This window comes from Peromyscus californicus, unplaced genomic scaffold (assembly GCF_007827085.1).
Source record: "Peromyscus californicus insignis strain IS unplaced genomic scaffold, ASM782708v3 Scaffold_10__1_contigs__length_136768540, whole genome shotgun sequence".
In the NCBI taxonomy this organism is placed as follows: Eukaryota; Metazoa; Chordata; class Mammalia; order Rodentia; family Cricetidae; genus Peromyscus; species Peromyscus californicus.
In genome coordinates this window covers 100670046-100691082 of record NW_026294391.1, presented here as the reverse complement: position 1 = coordinate 100691082, position 21037 = coordinate 100670046, and the positions used below count along the sequence as shown (strand labels likewise).

The window sequence follows — 21037 nt, the reverse complement described above, 5'->3', positions numbered from 1 at the left end:
ACCTTTAATCCCAGCACTCAGGAGGCAGAGGCAGGTGGATCTCTATGAGTTTGAGGCCAGCACAGAGTGAGTTCCAGGACAGTCAGGGCTACACAGAGAAACCCTGTCTCAAAAAAACAAAAAACAAAAAAAGAAAGAAAGGAAGGAAGGAAGGGAGAAAGAAAAAGAAACCAAGATAGATTCAAACACGGCCATCATGAAAGTGAAAGTGAAATGATATCATTATATCATATGAGAAATGGCTGAGTGAATGAGAGCCATTTAATTGGAAAAGTGCTTTGAGTAAAGGAAGAGAAACCTAATTTTCCTCATCATAAAAGGATGATCAGAGAATTCTGTGTGGAATTACCACAGGTTGATAGGCACTTCATGAAGGTAGACTTCAGCTCTTGGAATTACAGACACCTGTGAGCTGCACATGGGCTCTGGGAACTGAACCCAGGACCTCTAGAAGAACACTCAGTGTTCTTAACCACTGAGCCATCTCTCCAGCCCCCTCTTCTGAAGTTCTTAGTTCTGTGTGGTGCACACTGGTAACCAGAAGTCAGGAAGGCAGAACATCTTGTCCCACCTCTAAGGAAATAAAAATAGCTCTAAGTTCATATTAGGAACAGAATTAGAATTTTAAGGAGTTGTTCTGAAACTTCAGGAAAATGAGACACATTCTTGATTTTATTGAAAAAAATTGCAACTCAGTGAGGCTAGAGAGATGGCTTAATTAGTAAGAGCACATGCTGATCTATAGAAGTTTCCAACAACCATGGTCAGTAGCATATAGCCACCTGTAACTCTAGATCCAAGGGATCTGATGTCTCTGGCCTCCACAGGTGCCTGCAACTCATATACGTGTACCCAACACACAAATAACTAAAAGTAACTCTTCAAAAACCAAATCAAAACAACAACAAACCCTGCAGCTAAGAAAATACCTCTGTGCCAAGTGGCATCTGTCTTGTATTTGTGGAAGAATGCACAGAGTACTAAGATATAAATAATCTGAGGTTAGATTGCAACTTTTATCAAAAACTACACTCATAGAATTCAGCATTTTCTGAAATTTTGTTTTGTTGCTTCAAAGAAAACCACAACGGACAAACATGGAGTGTTGACTGGATGCAGTATTTGCCTCCCCACAGACACTAACACATCAGGCTACACGTCAACACTACTCTCTATAAAACAGTCTGCTACAGGAGTTGGAAAAATGAGTTATTTTGTATATGTAAACCAGACTATGGTCTGAGAACTTAACCATAGTTTTATAACTTTGATTAGGAATAAATGACAGTTTTCTCTCCTTTAAAAAATTTAAGGAAAAAAATTTAGACTTATTTATTTTATGTATGTGGGTGTTTTTCTGCATGTATGTATGTGCATCAGGTGCATGTCTGGTGCTTCTTGAGTTCAGAAGAGGGTATTAGATCCCTGGGACTGGAGTTATGGATGGTTTTGAGCCACCATGCAGGTAGGTGCAGGGAATTGAACCCAGGTCCTCTGCAAAGCAACAAGTGCTCTAAACTGCTGAGCCAACTCTCCAGCCCCATTTTTTTTTCCTTTAGAAAATAAGTTTAATAAAAAAAATACTTTAAACATTCTGAAAACTTTCATGTATATGGTAGAGGGAAGGAACAGAAAATATATGTGAATTCATTTCAGAAATATATTTATTTATTTACCTATTATTTTCTGAGATAAGATTTCAATATGTATATGAGGAACCTGAACTTACTTATGTAACTAAGGATGGACTTGAACTCATGGTCTTCTTGCCTTAGCCTCCCAAGGGCTGTGATTGCAGATGGGCACCACCACATATTGTTACATATTAATGCATTTTAAAATGCATACAATGGTAGTATTAGAGAAGTATATTTGTATAAATTTTACACGGAATCCCCATTTGAGTACATTAAAACAAAACCAACCAACCAAACAAAAACCTCTCCAATGGGTTATTAGCCTAAAGGATTTTTATTTCATGCCATTTGCGGGGAAGTATGTGTATCATATGTTCTATTTATCCTATCTAGGCAACTAGGACATCTTGTGGGAATAGTGGAAGATGATTGAATAATTTATTTTCAAGGTAGGCTTACAAAGCAAGTTAAAAAGGCAGATAATTAAGGCCGATGGAACTGTGCATGACTTGAGTCAGGAATTTCAGTGCATCATTAAGAAGTCATGGGACGGTGGTGGCGCACGCCTTTAACCCCAGCACTCGGGAGGCACAGCCAGGCAGATCTCTGTGAGTTCCAGGACAGCCAAGTTTACACAGAGAAACCCTGTCTCAGAAAAACAAAACAAAACAAAAAGTCATATGGAAAACTGCCTTCTTGAAGTAGAAGTTTCTAAGCTTCTGGTGCCTGATTTTTCTTTTTCTTTCTTTCTTTTTTGAGACAGGGTTTTTCTATGTAGCTTTGGAGCCTTTCCTGGAACTCACTCGGTAGCCCAGGATGGCCTCGAACTCACAGAGATCCACCTGTCTTTGCCTCTCCAGTGCAGGGATTAAAGGCGTGCACCACCACCATGGGCTCCAGGTGCCTGATTTTTCAATGAAGAATGAAGGTTCTGAGGATGAGCATTGCAGTACACACTTATAATCTCAGCTGGCTGGGAGTCTAGGCAGGAAGACCATGACTCTGAGAGCAGCCTGGATTTTGTAGCAAGATCATTTAGAAAAAAAAAAAAAACCATCTAAACGTTTTCATTTGGTGTTTTTGATAAGGCCTAACTGACATGGTGGTTGGTGCTCTCAGCAAAGGTATGAGTTTAAGAAGTCTGTGTGGTGAAGCCACAGGTCAATGTGAGAAAAACTTGCCCTACTCTACCTGCACTTCCATGACTGGGCTCGTGACATGCTCTCTGCCCTGCTACCTCAGCTACAAGGTGCTCTGAAGTGTTGCGGCAATGTTCCTTCCCGAGGTTTCTCCTGGGGTATACTGCGCATCTGATTGCTACTAGGCTTCCTTGTAGTCTGGTGGAGTGCCATTGCGACAGAGCAGTGTCAGAAAAGCTTTTCAAGGCACAGGTATTCACAGGGAAGATTCGGGGTTCCCAGGTGATGTATTGTTCCTTCTGACGTGCACAGGTAAGAGGCCATAGTCATCTGTGATTGCGCATGTCTTCTACCAGCCTTCTTCCAGTCAGCTTTACAGAGTTGGCTTTTTAGATTCCAGTTTTCTGGGTTTGAAGAACTTCTTTAATTCCCGTAACTCCTGGGGCTTCAAACTTTGGTCCACCCCTGGGGTCAATTTATAGGTCACTGGGGACAGGATGTAACCATTTTGATAAAGAAAAATTCTCTTACAGAACTCAAACATACTAAACATAACTCCATAATATGGAACTACCTGTTAAACAGAAAACGAAAATGGCATTACATTCTTTTTTTAAAAAAAGATTTACTTCTTTACAAGTAAAGGCACCAAAAAGTAAACACTTTATCACCGAAGCATGTCTTAGTTACTTTTCTGTTACTGTGACAAAATAACCTGACAACAGTAATTTAGGATTGAAAGAGCTTTTGGCTTATAGTTCTAGAGGGGATATAGCCTCCCATGGCAGGAAGGCGTGGGTGGGGCCACGGTGGCAGGAACAGAAAGCCAGCTATTGTATCCACACTCGGGAAGCAGAAAAACAGCAGAAAATTGGACCGGGTTATAAAACCTGAAGCCCACCCCCACCCCCCCACCCCCGCCCCTGTAATGTACCTCCTCCAGCAAGCCCCTACCTCCTAAAGGTTCTGTAATCTTCCCAAACAGCACCAACAACTGGTACTCAAACACAGGAACCTATATGTGACATTTCTCATTCAAATCCCCAACAGAGCATCAGAATTCTACAGATGTTTTTGAAACAATTCCATAATTAAAAAAAATAACTTGGTCAAACTTTCATCCTTGTTTGAAAAAGTATCTGTGTTAGCAGTTCTTTTCTCAAATAAAACTTGGGTAAACAAACAAACAAACAAAAGATTTACTTTTATTTATTTATTTATTTATTTATTTGTGTGTGTGTGTGTGTGTGTGTGTGTGTGTGTGTGTGTGTGTGTTTGGGCACCCATGGGAGTCATAAGAGGGTATTAAATCCCTAGGAAATGGAGTTATGTGTGGTTGTGAGCTTCTCAACATGGGTGTGGGGAACTGAACTCAGGTTCTCTGGAAGAGCAGCAAACACTCTTAATCACTGAACTATCTCTCCAGCTTACATGTTAAATAACTTTTTATAAATTAAAAAAAATAATTTTAATTTAATTTAATTTTTTTTTGGTTTTTTGGAGACAGGGTTTCCCTGTGTAGCTCTGGCTGTCCTGGAACTCACTCTGTAGACCAGGCTGGCCTCGAACTCACAGAGATCCACCTGCCTCTGCCTCCTGAGTGCTGGGATTAAAGGTGTGTGCCACCACTGCTTGGCTAATTTTTTTTTATTGGTGTGCACTAGGAAGTATATGGAGTAACACTCCCTGTTGAATCTTTCCCCTTTAGCCAATTTAATTAACAGATCAGGGAAGTTACCCTGAACTGAACTTAACACTTTGGAGCCATGTATCAAATTATTAAGAAAATGTGCTTCTGCAGTGGAGTTGCACCAGGGTAAACTAAGATAATAGCTGTGGGCAGTACTACATGGTAATTCTTTTTGGAATCAAGGAATATAGAAAGAAGGAAGGAAAACTGGTACAGTGTGGGAGGGAAGAAGGGTGTCAGAGCCACCGAAGGGCTTGCCCTGGGCAAGCACTGGCTCTACATTAATACACATATAGTTGATCTGCCACTGCTCATTTCTTTCTTTTTTCTTTCTTTCTTTTTTGGTTTTTCGAGACAGGGTTTCTCTGTGTAGTCTTGGTACCTTTCCTGTAGCCCAGGCTGGCCTTGAACTCACAGAGATTCACCTGGCTCTGCCTCCCAAGTGCTGGGATTAAAGGTGTGTGCTACCACCGCCTGACTGCCACTGCTCATTTCTTTTTTTTTTCCTTTTTTTTTAAAGATTTATTTATTTATTATGTATACAGAAGAGGGTGCCTGATCTCATTACAGATGGTTGTGAGCCACCATGTGGGTGCTGGGAATTGAACTCAGGACCTCTGGAAGAGCAGTTGGTGCTCTTAACCTCTGAGCCATCTCTCCAGCCCCACTGCTCATTTCTATATGCTGGTCTTGACTGGATGTTTACATGTGAATATCCATGTATTCACGTGGCTAGTTCAGAATTCTTGTTCTTAATTCTGGTGATGGAAGTCTATGGAAATATGATGCAATCATGTATTATATTTGTATTTTGGCAGACAATTTTAGAAGGGGGCTGTATTCTCCTTAGGGGTTCATATGTCCCACTGTTAGAAAATTCTAGTTGAGACTAAATGTTCAGTTCTTCTAGGATGGGGTGTTGGATTCTCCACTATTGCATTAATCAGGGTTGATGGGCAGTGTCCGTTAGTGGTGGATGGGGTGTTTTCATGCAAATTGTACTGGGGTGATAAGGAAGGGAAGTGACTGGGAGACAGAGAGAGGCAGGAGACGGCCACCCTTCTCACCTTTAGTAAGTTAGCTGTCAGTCCGCTCCAGAGCCCCGGCACCCCTTGGGTCTTCACTATCTGCCGGAAGCAGTCCACTGCTCCTGAGAAATGGACATCCACTCCTCCACAGTGGGGGAGATAAGGACTTTGAGCCTGGCAGGAAACAGAATGTATGAGGAAGTGATTTACGTAGGAATTGATGTCCTACACAAAGTAAGTAGGGTCTCAGGTTGGGACTCTGGAAGCTCTGGGCCAAGATGTCAGCAAAAAATAGTAACTTCAGAGTTCATGTTCTTCTATGGTCTTAGAATGAAAACAAGGTTTGTTTGTTTGTTTTTCTTTTTTTAAACAAAGTTTCTCTGTGTAGCCCTGGCTGTCCTGGAACTAGGTCTGTAGACCAGGCTGGCCTCGAACTCACTGAGATCTGCCTGCCTCTGCCTCCTGAGTGCTGGGATTAAAGCCACCACTGCCCAGCTAGAATAACATTGTTTTGAGACAAGGTTTTTCTTTTCTTTTCTTTTCTTCCTTTTTTTCCCCCCCGAGACAGGGTTTCTCTGTGTAGCTTTGGCACCTTTCCTGGAACTCTCTCTGTAACCCAGGCTGGCCTCGAACTCACAGAGATCCACCTGCCTCTGCCTTCCGAGGACTGGGATCAAAAGCGTGCACCACCACCGCCTGGCTGAGACGAGGTATTTCTTCTGTAACCCAGATTGGCTGGGACTTCACCATACTTCTGTTTCAGCCTCTTGAATGCTAAGATTACAGGTGTGACCCCCATGCCTAATTTAGAACAAATATTGATTTGCTATAGAACCACGATGCCTTCCTTGTTCACTTATTTGTGGTGTATTTTGCTTAAAAGAAAGTAGGCATTTTGAACAGATTCAATTTTATACTTACATTCCATCCTAGCCTATGCCCAATGGACCTGTTACATATTCCTTTGCCTTTAACCTTTTTTTGAGATTTATTTATTTATTTATTTATTTATTTATTTATTTTTTTTTTTTTTTTGGTTTTTCGAGACAGGGTTTCTCTGTGTAGCTTTGCGCCTTTCCTGGAACTCGCTTTGGAGACCAGGCTGGCCTCGAACTCACAGAGATCCGCCTGGCTCTGCCTCCCAAGTGCTGGGATTAAAGGCGTGCGCCACCACTGCCCGGCGATTTATTTATTTTTTGTTTTACCTATATGGGAGATTTGTGTACCAGGTACATGTGAGGATATCAGATGCCCTTAGAACTGGAGTTATAAATTGTTGTTAGCTGCAAGGTAAAGAAAAGTGCTCTTAACTACTGAGCAATCTCTCCAGCCCCGGACTAACCATTTTAGGTGCCCTCCCAACTCCTTATTTTAAAGGATCCCTCTCTGTGGTGATATAAAATTGTGTACCCCAATAAAGCTTGCCAGAGGAACAAAGGACAAGCCACTAGATTAGACATAGAGGTCAGGCAGTGGTGGCACACACCCTTAATCCTATCACTCGGGAGTCAGAGTGGATGTCTATGAGTTCAAGGCCACACTGGAAACAGAGCCAGGCAGTGGTGGCACACACCTTTAATCCCAGTACTGGAAAACACACATGCCTTTAATCCCAGGAAATGACAGCAGGGTGGAGAAAGGTATATAAGGCTGAGGAGACAGGAACTAAGGCAGCTCAGCTGAGACCCTTTCGGTAGACTCAGGCTTTGAGTTTGAGGATTCATGGAGTTGGTGAGGTAATAGGTGTCTTGCTCTGCTTTTCTGATCTTTCAGCTTTCACCCTAATATCTGACTCAGAGGGTTTTTGTTTTTGTTTTGTTTTGTTTTGTTTTTTTGAGACAGAGTTTCTCTGTGTAGTTTTGGTGCCTGTCCTGGATCTCGCTCTGTAGAGCAGGCTAGCCTTGAACTCACAGAGATCTGCCTGGTTCAGCCTCCCGAGTGCTGGGATTAAAGGCGTGCGCCGCCGCCGCCGCCGCCGCCGCCGCCGCCGCCGCCGCCGCCGCCGCCGCCGCCGCCGCCACCAACGGGCTGGCTCAGAGGTTTTTTTTTATTATAAGACCATCTAAGATTTGAACACCTCTCCTAAGAAACCACCACATAGGGGCTTATCTTCCCACAACACAAATGTTTCAGGGTTGAGAACAGGGTTATTTGTGGCATTCTTCTGGTTGCTTATTGCTGTCTGCTTGACTCTTGTGACACAATTGCTCATCTGGGGCTCAAACTACTCCATGTCCTTGTCCCATTGTCATTGTGGACCTCCTGGCCACCCTTCGACAGTTACTGGAGACTGACACCTGGTGGTTCAGTTTAAGCCCAGCTTCACCATCATCTTAGGTAACTTTAGAAAGAAAGGGGGAAAGACGATATTAAGCTGGAGAGGGGAGATACACTGTGGGCATGGTCCAGGGGGAGTTGGGAGAAGGGAGTGAGGGGTACATATGACCCAGATATTTGTACATGTGTCTAAACTTTTCAAAGAGTAAGAGAATGCAAAACAGGACAGTCTGGGCCAGTCTCAGTCTGGCCTCACCTTTCCTTCAGCCACTCATGAACTTTGTAACCACCCCAGAACTACTGATAAAACTGTCATCATCAAAATGGTCAATCCCTGAAAGTAACTCTCTTGTCTCTGTAATTGCAGTACTTGTGAGGCTGAGGCAGGCACCCCCACATGGGTGTGTATACCCACCCCCCATATACATAGTTTAAATCAAATCTATAGAAAAGAGAAAAAACAAGCTGGGGGCTGGAGAGAGAGCTCAGTGGTTAAGAGCACCTGCTGCTTTTGCAGTGGGCTAAATTCAATTCCCAGAACCTACGTTGGGTAGCTCACAACTGCCTGTAACTCCAGTTCCAGGAAAATCCAGTACCCTCTTCTGATTTCTGTAGGCATCCACACTCATGTGTACATAGCCACACACAGACAGACACACATATGTATAATTAAATATAATCTTAAAATAGAAATAATAAGCTATTGCTGAATACAACGGCATGAATAAATTCCAGAGGAACTATACTGAGTGAGCTATTCTCAGAAGATAACATTAGAGGGATGGAGAACACATGAAGTGTTATCATCTTAGGGGTGGTCCTGGAGGCCTTGACTGCAAAGGGAGTGCACGAGAATTTGGGGATTGACAGAACAGTTCTATGTCTTGATTGTGGAGGCAGTCACCCAAACCTATACATCCATCCAAGGCTCCTAGAACTCTGCACCAAAACAAGCGAATTGGACTGTTTTCATTTGGGAATCAGAGAGTGGGACAAGAAGCAAAGGGTTGAGTCTGTTTGTCACTCTCGTTTCCCATGACAGAGCAAGCCAGGTTAACTACTCAGGGAGGAGGTGATGGGTGTGCAGTGAGGAGTTTGGTAAGGTTTGAAAAAGTCGTTATGAGGGACGTGCCAAGGACACCCTGAAGACTAGCTCTGCAGACTGAGGAGTGGCACAGATCTGAGGCCATGAACTTTTCGTGGCCCCCAGCTGCCCTTCCATGCATTCATCTTCGGCAGTACGAATCAGAGGGAGTTTGTGGGGTTGACGATAAGCTGAGGGACAAGTGGCATGGACTTCAGAATGGGAGCAAAAAAGCCACAAGAATGAAAAGCAAGGGGCCTGGAGTTGCAGCTCTCTTGATAGAGCACTTGTTAGCACTCTAACAAAGCTCTGGGCTCCATCTGCAGCACCGCACGGACTGGGCATGGTGACCCACGACTGTAATTCTAGCACTGGGGCGGTGAAGGCAGCAGCATCAAAACGCCAAGGTCATCCTCAGCTAATATCAAGTTCAAAACCAGCCTGGGATATGTGAGACCTGTCTCAAAGGAAAGAATGAAAAAGGGCTGGAGATAAGTCCAGTCAGTAAGATGCCTGTTATACAAGGTCTGGTTTCAACCCCCAGCACCCATGGGAAAAGATGGGCATGACGGTGCCTGCTATCCCAGTGCTGGTGAGGCAGAGACAAGGTGATCCCTGTGGCTCAGTACTCAGCCATCATAGCTACTTGCCTAGTGCAAGGCCCCAGTGAGAGACTCTCTCAAAAAAACAAGGTGGATGGCTTCTGAAGAACAGCACCCAACACTGACCTCTGGCCTCCACACACATGTGCAGACATATGACATGCACCGACAGACAAACTCACAGAGTGGGGGAAGAGGGAGGGAGGGAGGAAGGGGCAGGGAGAACATGGGGATGAGGAACATGAAGCCAAACAGGACATAAAGGAGCCAGCAAGTGACCAGAGGCATTAATGAGCTGAGGGACTGTGCTGAATAGAACCATAAGGTGTCTTTGTCCTTGATGTGGTCTTACGTTGGTATTTTTTTTCTTGTGCTGCTGGGGATTGAATTCAGGACCTTGCATGTACTAAGCCCCGTTTGTGTTTCAGTAAATAGCCCCATCCTTGATTTCATTCAGCTTTGCTGTCCCTCATCTACATCCTTACTGTGCCTGCCCACAGGGCTTGCTACTTTCATGCCATTCTCTAAGCATTGGAGCTAGACAGCTTGCGATAACTCACTAGCTTGTAACCTTCAGCAAATGCCTTGATCTGTCTGAGGCCCCCTTTCCCCTGTAAAATGGAGTAATAACATATACCTTATAGGATTGTTGTTTATATTAAATAATTTAGCACATGCAAAGTGCTTAGAACTCTACTTGATACAGAGCAAGCACTGAATAACTAATCGCCATCATTAAGGCGATCATCATTATTACAATTATCTAAACTTGGAGAAGAGACAAGTAGGCTGAAGACCAAGCCAACCTGCTAGACTGGAATGCTAGATTGCTGGGTTCTTAAATTGCATCTTCCTAGCAAAGAGAAACAGAACCACAGTAGATGGCTAGTCACAAGGGCCTGAACTCAAGGTTTCTTCTACACAAAGCCAGGCAACTCTCTAGGCTAGTAAAATGCAGCCGCCTGCTTCAGATCCTAGCCCCCAGGAGGAGCACGCTAGATCCTGCAGTATACCACCACCTGAAAGAACTCAGGAGAACTAGGCCCGGCTCTGCAACTCTCAGTGTGACCTTGACTAAGTCATTGACTTTTTGGGACCTTGGTTTCCTCACGTGTGTACTAAGGAAACTGAAATGGAATGACCTTGAAGACACTTTCCAGCTTATATAATCCTTGTCGCTGGCCCAACTCCACATGCCTTCCTACCTCTAGGACTTGAAATCTGCTATATTCTCTGTCTAGCCACGTTTGTCATAATGATCAGGAGAAATGGCATTTTCTCAGGGAAATCTTCTCAGATACCTAGACTAAAGCTTATCAAGCAAGCACTTCTTGGTCACCATGCTCTTCATGGCATTTGATAAGAATTTGCAATGATCAGTTGTGTAGAATTATTTCTTCCTTGTACTCTCTTCCTACCCCCTATCCTGCTGGGACTGCAAATACCACAGGGTCAGTGACCACATCTGTGTTGACATGGGTCTTTTCCAAAAGCCTACTAACATTTCTTTCACACTGTAGGTGCTTACTGTATATTGAAAAAAAGGAAAAAACAAACACTTTAATGCTAAACATTTGAAAGTTTCTAAGCTTCCCAGGCCCTCAGAAGAGGTAGCATTTGCTAAATATTCTTTCCATGAATATTGAAATAGTTAAATAATATTTACAAAGATACAACTCCTATATATACATATATATGTATATATGCATATCACATATATACATATCTCAGTTAGGGCTTTATTGATGAGAAGTAACACCAAGACCTTGGCAACTCTTTTTTTCCCCCATGTCTCCCCATTCACAATACAGACCAGGCACACTGGCCTAGGCTGAGGTGTACATGGGGTAGGTTCATTCTGCCTCCTCTTTCTATACAGTCAGTGTAAGAACACACCCTGTGGTAAGCACAAGGAGGCTGACCGTGGCAACTCTTATAAAGGAAAACATTTAATTGGGACTGGTTTACAGTTCAGAGGTTTAGTCCATTATCATCAAGGCAGGAAGCATAGTGGCATGCAGGCAGACATGGTGCTGGAGAAGGAGCTGAGAGCTCTACATTTGTATCCGCAGGCAGCAGAGAGTGACAGTGAGCCACACTAGGCCTGGCTTGAGCTTGAGACCTGAAAGCCAGTGACACATTTCCTCCAACAAAGCCACACCTACTCCGACAAGGCCATACCTCCTAATAGTGCCACTCCCTAAGACCCTATGGGGGCCATTTTCTTTCAAATGACCACATATACTAGCATGTTTTTGATGACAGGGTCCATGTAACCTAAGCTGGTCTTGAACTCACTATACAGTTGAGCATGACTTTGAACTTCTGATTCTCCTGCCTCCACTTCCTGAGTGCTGGGATTACAGGTATGTACCACCATATTTAGTTTATTCAGTGCTGGGTTGAAACCTAGGGCTTTGTACATGTGAAACAAGGACTCCACAAAATGACTATATAGACCCAGCCCACTATCTAACATTTGGTTAAAATACTACTACCTAAGGAATTTATTCTGCAGTTATATATGCATATATATGAAACAATATATGTTACAAGGATGTTTGCTACTGCAGTGTTAGTAACAGCAAAAGACTGGAGATAAGTCTGGATGTTCACCAGTAGGAAATAAGACATGCTATAGACTACTATGTCATAATTAAGAATATGTGGCTACTCTATCTGGATGGATAGGTGTTACCCTCAAGACATATTTTTAGTGAAAAAGAAAGGGTGTAGAACAGTGGTTCTCAGCCTTCCTAATGCTGCAACCCTTTAACACAGCTCCTCATGCTGTGGTGACCCCCAACCATAAAATTATTTTCATTGCTACATCATAACAGCAATTCTGCTACTGTTATGAATCATAATGTAAGTATCTAATATGCAGGATATCTGATATGTAACCCCTGTGAAAGAGTTGTTCGACTCCCAAGGGTTTGCAACCCACAGGTTGAGAACCACGGGTGTAGAAGACTATGCACAGTACATTGCTGACTACCTAAAACCAGAAAGATCACAAGTCTTCACATTTATGTAGACCTTTGCATAAGCCATCTTTGGAAAGATACAGGGAGGAAAGTGAGAACCATGGTGTTGTCTTTGGGAGAGAGCTGGGTGGGGAGGGCACAAAGGGTGAGGAGACTGGGTTTTCAATGTGTGTTTATGCCACCGTTTGGATTTTGTGTGCATGTATTACTTGCTGAAAAGAGAATGTTTCATTGTAGGAGTTTTAAGATAGCAAGACAAAGGTATAGTCCCAGATACTTGGGGGGTATGGGCAGGAGAATCACTTGAGGCTAGGAGTTCAAGATCAGTGGGTCAGGGAAGAGAAGGGAAAAATAAGTAGGAAAAAGATGGTTTGTCAGTGTAGCAAACAGGAGCTCAGAACTTTTCAACTTGTCACTTGGAAATGACCTTGATTTTCTGGAGATGTGTAGGATTCAATGTGAATGCAAAGCTGTGCAATTCCCAAACCATCTGAAGCATGTATGTGGAAGGCAGTTATGGTAAGAGGCTTGAGTCCTTTGGCAAATAGCCACTGTGCTGGTTAGTTTTAACTGTCATTTTGATGGAACCTAGAGTCACCTGGGAAGACAGTCTGAATGAGGAATTATCTGGCTTACATTGGCCTGTGGGCACGTCTGCAGGGGACTGTCCTCACTGTTGATTGATGTAGGAAGACAGGGCAGCACTATTCCCTAGGCTGGACCCTGACCTGCATAGAGGTAAAGAAAGCTAGCTGAACTCAAATGGAAGGAAGGGAGGAAAGAAAGCAGGAAGAAAAGAAGGAAGGAAGAAAAGAAGGAAGGAAGAAAAGAAGGAAGGAAGGAAGGGCTGTTGGGTTTATTCTCTGTGCTCTTGACTGTAGATATGATGCTTTAAGTTCCTGCCTTAGCTTCCTCATAATAACAGACTGGAATTGTAAGCTGAATAATATCCCTGTTCTTCTGAGTTGCTTTTTGTCAGACCATTTTATTATCATTACATAAATGAAATTAGAATCAATAATTAAACAACAGCAGCAATAACAAGCCATTAATAATATTGCAGTAAATGGATCTTTCTGTCTTGTGAACCACATGACTCACATCACTTTTGGTGTCACCAGGCCCCATATAGTTGTGCTGTAGCTGGGAATGCTCTACAGTAGATGGATTCACACAGTGGGCATGGGCAGCGGCTCTGCAGTGGTGTGCCTTTGAGCTCACCTTGATTCTGCCAGTGGAAGTGTCTTACATTTCAGCATCAGGCCTGAGCAATGACGAGCTGCTCTGAAAGCCTGCCATCATTTCAGGAAAGGTGAGCAAATACAGCAGATTAGTTTTGTGCTTGTGAAGAGAGGAGAGGAACAGTCAATGCCAGTGTGGCCACTGAGGGCTTGGGGTGGGGAAGCCCAGAGCATAGCTGAGCCTCCAAGAGAATGCATTTGAGATGCAGGTAAGCAGCTTGTGAGGAAGCATGAGTAGACTGTGCAGAGGCCCAGGGCCTTGAGCCAGAGGAGCTCCCCCACCCCCAGCCAGCAGCTATGGCTAAATTTTCTAAGAGCAAACTTTGACAGCAACATCTTGACTGGAAGGGAGAATGTACATGAAGAAAACAAATTTGGAAGATGACAATTTCCAGGAGGCTGAGGACATGCAGTTATATGCAGGACTGGAGCTTGGTGGCTTCTCAGTACATGTCTGTCTTTCTGGGGATGGAAATCAGGGCCTTGTGCATGTCAGGCAAGCACTTTTCAACTGAGCTGTATCCCTGACCCCTGTTACCTTATTTTTAAATTTTGGCCTGGTGAGATGGTCCAGCCAGTTAGGGCATATGATGGGAAGCCTGGCAGCCTGGAGCCCACATGGGGGAAGGAGAGAACTGACTCCCGTAGGTTGTCCTCTGACCACTGCATGAATGCTGAATAGGTGCTCCAAGCACACTGAGAACAGCATTTGCAACGTGCCTGTGTTCAATAACGCCATTCAGTCTTTGCACAGGTACTTGAAGAAGGCCCAGTTCTCTGCCTGATGCTGTATGGACTATGAGGAAGATGAGGCTCAGAGGGCCATGCTGGGACCATGTCATCACCCCTGTGAGCTAATCTGTTAATCAAAGGCTCAAGGGGGACACAGCCATGAGCATAAGCAACTGGCAGCTGTATGGTGGGAAAACTGGTGAAAGTAGGTGCATCATCTCCAAAACTGCGGCAAAGGAGCAAGTGGGGTCAGTCAACTCCATTTTCCATATCCTCCGGACAACTCCATTTTCACATCCTTCAGACAGCAGAGGCTTCCCAGGTGGCTGCTGACCTTTTATGTTTGACAACTGGTGTTTCCTGGGGCCTTTCTTCCCTTTCCTTCATCTTCACTTGCTCTTTTGGGGGCTGGAGGTGGAAGAAGGTCTTATCTTAGCTGCTCTTAGTATTTAGACAGAGCTTAGCACAAAATGGCTGTTTAGACTCCCCGATTTTTATTGCTCCAAAGGAACAAGGCAGCTCAGGTCAGGAGAAAAGGGCAGAGTTCAGTTCACTTGGCTGGGAAGGCTCTCCTGTTCCCTCCTTGCCTGGCCTCTAGGGACAGTCTTGTTTCCCTCAGCAAGAACTGCTATCCCCAAAGTGTTTAGGGTGCTGTATACTTTTTGAGCACACAAGGGTGGGGGATAGGCAGGTTTTGTTTTTCCCTTCACTTTAAAAAACAATGCTCAAAAAACAAGGCCATCTTGCCCTAATGAATGCTCAGATATCTACCTGGCTTCACCGTTGCTTCTAACTGCTAAGGCAGCAGCCCTCACTTGGGCAGAAGTGAGTCCTCAAAGGGGCCAGACACCGGTGAGCTGCAACAAAGGTAAGGGTCACAGTCTCCCTCACCACCCGGAGAGCTCAGCACTCAGCACTCAACACTGTGCTTCAGGACATTTCAGTGGTCTCCTTCTTCTCACTAAGAATAGATGCTGTGCCATCCAGGAGACGCTCAAATGGGCAGAACCATTAAACTCCATTAGCATCCTCTACTAGTGGCCAGGAGAGCAATTTCCTTACCTTTCCTGGGGTCTTGCTCCTGCTCCCTCCAGGGCTCTCAGGACTTCCTTCTCAGTCCTTTGATCAGCCTGTGGCTGCCTAATGGCCTGTGCCTGTGCTCTGTTCCTTCCTATGCTTGCTAACGCTGCCAATGGGGCTTCCAGGGCCAGGCTGCTGCTACTGAGGTCCAGAATAGTACAGTTTTCATAAGAATAGTTTTCCCATTTTAATTTTAGGTAACTAGCTTCTGGCACAAACCAGGTTTATTACATTCCAAATATTTGTGTTTCCTTCTGATTTCTGTGTTGAAATCCTGATCCCCATGTAATGTTTCAGGAGATGAAGCCTTTGGGAGGTAATAAGACCACGAGGCCAGAGCCCTCGGGAATGAGGTTAGTGTCCAAAAAGCCACGCCAGCAGTTGCCCTGCTTCTTCCACCACGGAAAGGCACAGCACGACGTTGTCATCTAAGAATGAGAAGTGGGCACTCCCTGGATGTCAACTTTGCCTTGACTTTGAACTTCCCAGCCTCCAGTACTGGGAGAAATCCATTTCTGTTGTTCAGAAGCCACCTGCTCACTGTTCTAGAGCAGCTCACGTGGAGTAAGCCTTCTGCCTGTCAGTTTCTGGGCCTTTTCCCATTGTTCTTTTTCTCAACTGTTGGTGCACTGAAATTTCGAGCTGCCAGTCCTCAAGGTCCAGCTCCCCGCCTCTCAGCAGAGGCAAGGGAACAAAAGTCTAAATTACCTAATTACCTAGCATCTAGGAAAGAGCCCCGTACTTCCTAGTGGATAAAGGAAAGGCCTGGGGAAGGAGAGAGCCTGCTCGAACATATACTAGCTGTGTGACTCCTGGGCAAACGGTTTCCCACCCGTGAAATGAGAATCCTGATAATACTTATTCTGGAGGTCGACAAAGAGGATTAAATGAGTTAAGAATCTGCCTTGTGTATATTATCTGACCAGCAAATGGTAGTATGTTGTCATTACAGTTCCTTAATCCACCGCAGGCTTTTTACTGTCTTTATCTCCTGTGACAAATAAATCCTCATGCCTCTAGCCCTGACAAAAGCTTCAGCCAAGACAAGCACAGATTCATATACATCCTTACACTTCCTGAAAAACAGTCACCTAAGGACTATCAATTGGACGGTGCTGTGATAGGTCAAGTGCCCCTGGGCCCGTGTGAAATGGTGGGAGGTTGGGATGCAAGAAGAGTGCAAATGAAAACAATGTGGAGATTTTTTTCCTGTCATCTTTTCTTGTTTGGCTGAAACAGGGCCTCACTAAATTGCCCGGACTAGCTTTGAACTTGCTTTATAGCCCAGGCAGGTCTGAAAGTTTGATCTGAAAAGCCTGATCCTCCTGCCTCAGCCTCCCAGATGTTGGGGCTATAAGCTTTGGACACTGTGCCTGGCTCGTTCTTGTCCATTTGCCAGTCTTGACCGGTTAGCAGCTTGTAGCCCTGGGTTGCACAGGGCAGGAGACCGCACTCTCAGAACCACACATGAAGGTAGCGTGAGGGGACAAGAAGAGGTTTCTTTAGGGAAGCAGGCTGGGAAGAGGGCAGGCTTGGGTGCTCTTACCTTCAGCTTGTGTAGGGACAAGCACACAGACTTGAGGTTCACTCAGTGCCATAAAGGTTCAACTCTGTACTCACAGGGAGATCCCCTAAGCCTGCCTTTAACAACATTCATTTTTAAACAAGTATCAAGTGCCTGTTACGTGAGACTACACGTTACAGGGATATACAAAAGTATAGCATATACTCCCCATAGGCAAAGAGCTTGTAATTTAGAGAAAGGAGCCAGACATTTATAATACAAGGGATCTTGTGGCATGGTCCCTAAGAGAGCTACATAGGTTGAGTATCCTTTGTCTAAAAATGATTGGGACAAGAAATGCCTCAAATTTTGAATATTTCTTAACTTTGGAATATTTGTTCATGAGAGATCTTTGAATGGGAGCAAAGTTTAAGCATGAAATTGACTATGTTTCATATCTCCCTTGTTAGCACGAGGGTAATTTTATGCAGTCTTACAGATTTTTATTTTGTGTATTATTTTTCATTTTTATTATTATCTGTACGTGTGTATGTGTATATGGTGTATGGGTGTGTATATGTGCTAGTGCATGTGTGCCATGGCTTATGTGTGCTGTGTGGAGGTGAGAGGACAATCTCAGATGTGGTCCTTGCTTCCATTTTATTAGAGACTGCATCTCTGTTTACTACTGTGTGTGCCAGGCTATCTAGGCCATGAGTTTCTGGGGATTCTTTTAATTCTGTCTCCCATCTCAACATAGGAGTGCTGGAATTATAGATGGACACTACCGTGCCCAGCTTTGTATGGGCTTAGAGAATTCAAACTGGGACCCTTGTGAGTATGTAGTAACCATCTCTGCAGCCCACATACAATTTGTCTAGTGTGCCTGTATTTTGTTTGCGGTCCTTTACACGAGGTCAGTTGTGGAATTTTCCATCATGTGGATGCTCAAAGTTTCTGACTTTAGAGCATTTTGGATTTCAGAGTTCCATAGTAGGGGTGCTCAGAGCTAAGCGAGCTAAAGACACTGGGACTGAGGAGACTACCTCTGCTTGGGACAATAAGAGGCAATATCAGGAGGGAGCTTTGACAGGGAAGGGACAACAGAGCAATGATGTTGAGATAAAAAAAATGAATGGAGAGAAAATTATCAGAATTAGGGACCCATGGGTAGGCTAACAGCATTCTTTAAAAGGAGTTATTCACCTACGAACTTCTTGGAATGCAACTACTGTGCCCCTGGACATGGGGGTATAAGTGGAAGTCACTGAAAAACAGGATCTACCTTTTCAGAGAAGGTACTCTACAGTTAACTCGGTTTTTTCTTCCCAGAATTCCTTCCCCAGTGGTCTGCATTGTGGTTCTCAAAGGGTCAAATATGTGCCTTTACATGGTAAGTGCCTCAGGGGTGGGAAAAGCCAGCAAACAAAAGCAGCAGCTCCTACTACCAAAGCAAGCTCAGCTGAACCTTTACAGAGACAGAAGTGATGCTGAGGCAGAGGTAGCTGCAGGAACAAAGGCCTGTTGACCGGAATATAAAATACATTTGGTCTTCAGGGCTTGGGGGAGGGGAACTTCTTCACTATTGCAAGTGGATGCTGAATCGAGTAGAGACCAAAAGAAGACACGTGTTCCTTTGCCCAGTCAGTACTTTTTTTTTTTTTTTAAATTTGGAACCTTGAAAAATACAAAGATTTGACATCGAAATCTGGATTTAGAGGCTCTCTTGAAAACTGAGCTTGCATTTCTAAATGACAACCATCCTTTGGAGGAGAGAAGCTTGCAGCTAAGCTGCAGCCTGCACTGGCTCATTTCACTCTTTTCTGGTATGCATATTTAAATGCTAATCACATTCTGTGAGCACAGAGTTTAGCCTTCCAGAATGCTTTCAAAAGGCATGACGGCTTAGAATGCATTTGAAGGCTTATTGTTTGGGGCTGAGTGCCTGTTATCTGGGTTTCCCTAGCTCTCCTGTCCATTCTGCTTCGGAATTCCTACAGACGTTTAATTTTGCAACTCCCTATTACAAAGGGCCTCTACACAAAAGAACAGTGAAGCTGGTGAGGGAAACATGCCAGACTAATGGGCCGTCCTTTATTCTCTAAAGGTGATGGAGAAGGAGCAACACAGACAGGGCTAAAGAACATTTGTTCTGCAAGAAACTCATGGGGCAGGCTGCTGGGGTGGAAATGAGTGCTGATCCCGGAGGCACACTGCCTGGCCTTTATCCCAGTTCAGTCACTCGAAGATGGGTTTGTAAGCTACGGAACCTTGGAGTGCCTCCGTTTTTCTCATCTCGACCAGCAAGATGGCTCAGCACGCAAAAGTGCTTGCTGCCAAGACTGATGCCTCGAGTTTAAGCTCCAGAGCCTGCGCGGTGCACAGAGAGCGCTGACTCCCTCAAGCTGTCTGAGTGCACCGGGGCCCGCAATAAAACAGGCTTAGTAGGAACAGTGCTCATTTGGCACTTGGTAAATTGTTGTAAGGACTGGATGACGTAACGAACATACAGTTGGCCCAGCGCCTACTGTATCTCCCTGCTCATTGCTGATGATCACTTTCAGAATCAATCCTAGGGAACAGTATGTGCTACAGTATGAGCTGATAAGGTCCTTGATTGGAGTCAGGGCAGGAAGAAAAGGGGCCCTTATGGGAGAGTTAAGAGTGCAGAAGCGAAGCCGGGCGGTGGTGGCGCACGCCTTTAATCCCAGCACTTGGGAGGCAGAGGCAGGCGAATCTGTGTGAGTTCGAGGCCAGCCTGGTCTCCAAAGCGAGTTCCAGGAAAGGCAGAGAAACCCTGTCTCGAAAAAGCCAAAAAAAAAAAAAAAAAAAAAAAAAAAGTGCAGAAGCGACCGGGCTTTGGATTGGTTGGGTGGGTGAGGGGACGGCAGAGCTGAACCTAACTTCTGGCTGCTTAGCTTGGCTGTGTGGGACAGTGATGGCCCTGAAAGGGAAAACTCTAAGGAAGACAGTTTTAGGGGAAGAATAGTAACTTTGATATACAGTGGGTTGGAAGTGACCATGGAGATGTGACAGCCAATGGCACTGATCAGCAGGCCGTGAGAAACATGGGCCCAGGACTGAGGGAGGGAGGCTGGGCTGGAAGACATAGGATGGGACACAAGAAGCTCTGAGTGGAGGTATGAAGTGACTGTGTCCTGCTCAGCAAAGGTTGCTCAAGGCGGTGAGCATCTGGCTCAGACTGGAGTCTGTTTGAGCAGGCTGGGGCCTCGGCTTATTCACTGACCATGTGCGTTCTGCTCAGTCAGCTCGGCTACTTGGATTCCACCTTTGTCCTCTACTTTATGCACGTTCAGTTCAAATGCTGACCTGGGCCAGTCCTGCCTACCTTGTGAGCTGTGGTGGCGGCAAAGTCCACCGGGGTACAAACCAACACGCTGATACGTGGCTTTGTATTTGATGAAATGGAGACACCCAATACGAGCAACAGAGTAGGTAGCCGGCAGAGTAGAGAGGGTGCACATGGACCCCCTTCCTGATTCATTCAGAAGGCCTATCAGACTCCAGGTTCCATGTGGGCAGTGGCTCCCCAGATTCCCAGGACAGTGTTCCCCAACCTGTCTTACCCTCTCACATACTCCTGCCTATGGAACCATTGTATGTTTTTTTAGGATTCTTTGGTCCTTAATAGGGGCTTATAGATTACTACATAAATTAATTTTCATCAACATTTCTTCCATCTTCTTTTTTCTTTTCTCTTTTCTTGAATCCTTCCCCTTCCTTCCTTCCTTTTTTTTTTTTTTTTTTTTTTTTTGAGAGAGAGAAAGTCTCACTGTGTAGTTCTGGCTGGTTTTGGACCTGCTGTGTAGACCAGGCTGTCCTCAGACTCACAGAAATCCATCTGGCCCTGTCTCCCAAGTATTGTGATTAAAGGGTCAGGCCACTATGCCCAGCATATTGTTTCTTCAATACACTTAGTACTGCCAGGATCTTCTGGCCCAGGCTCTTAGCCAGGGGTGGAGATCCAGACAGAAGGGCCAGGCTCTATCTGGAAAAGCTTCGGTTAAAATGCCCG

General features: G+C 44.7%; 1 protein-coding gene and 2 non-coding genes across 4 annotated transcripts in view; all 3 read right to left on the bottom strand.

The window, feature by feature from the left end:
* Window positions 1–654: 654 nt before the first annotated feature.
* Slc25a43 (solute carrier family 25 member 43) overlaps window positions 655–21037 on the bottom strand; it is a 37965-nt gene continuing 17582 nt past the window's right edge. The window contains exons 4-5 of one of the 2 annotated variants that reach the window (XM_052738124.1): window positions 5534–5668; window positions 655–3350 (exon numbers count right to left, since the gene is read on the bottom strand). In XM_052738124.1, coding sequence (XP_052594084.1) covers window positions 3150–3350; window positions 5534–5668 — 336 coding nt within the window. In that variant the 3' untranslated portion in view covers window positions 655–3149. Of the gene's footprint in view, window positions 3351–5533; window positions 5669–21037 lie in introns of those variants that run through there. The other variant, XR_008218202.1, reaches the window with a different exon arrangement.
* LOC128118157 (small nucleolar RNA SNORA36 family) lies at window positions 4430–4540 on the bottom strand. Its single transcript, XR_008221030.1, has one exon. It is a non-coding gene; the product is annotated as a small nucleolar RNA SNORA36 family (small nucleolar RNA).
* Window positions 11244–11376, bottom strand: LOC128118212 (small nucleolar RNA SNORA51). Its single transcript, XR_008221048.1, has one exon. It is a non-coding gene; the product is annotated as a small nucleolar RNA SNORA51 (small nucleolar RNA).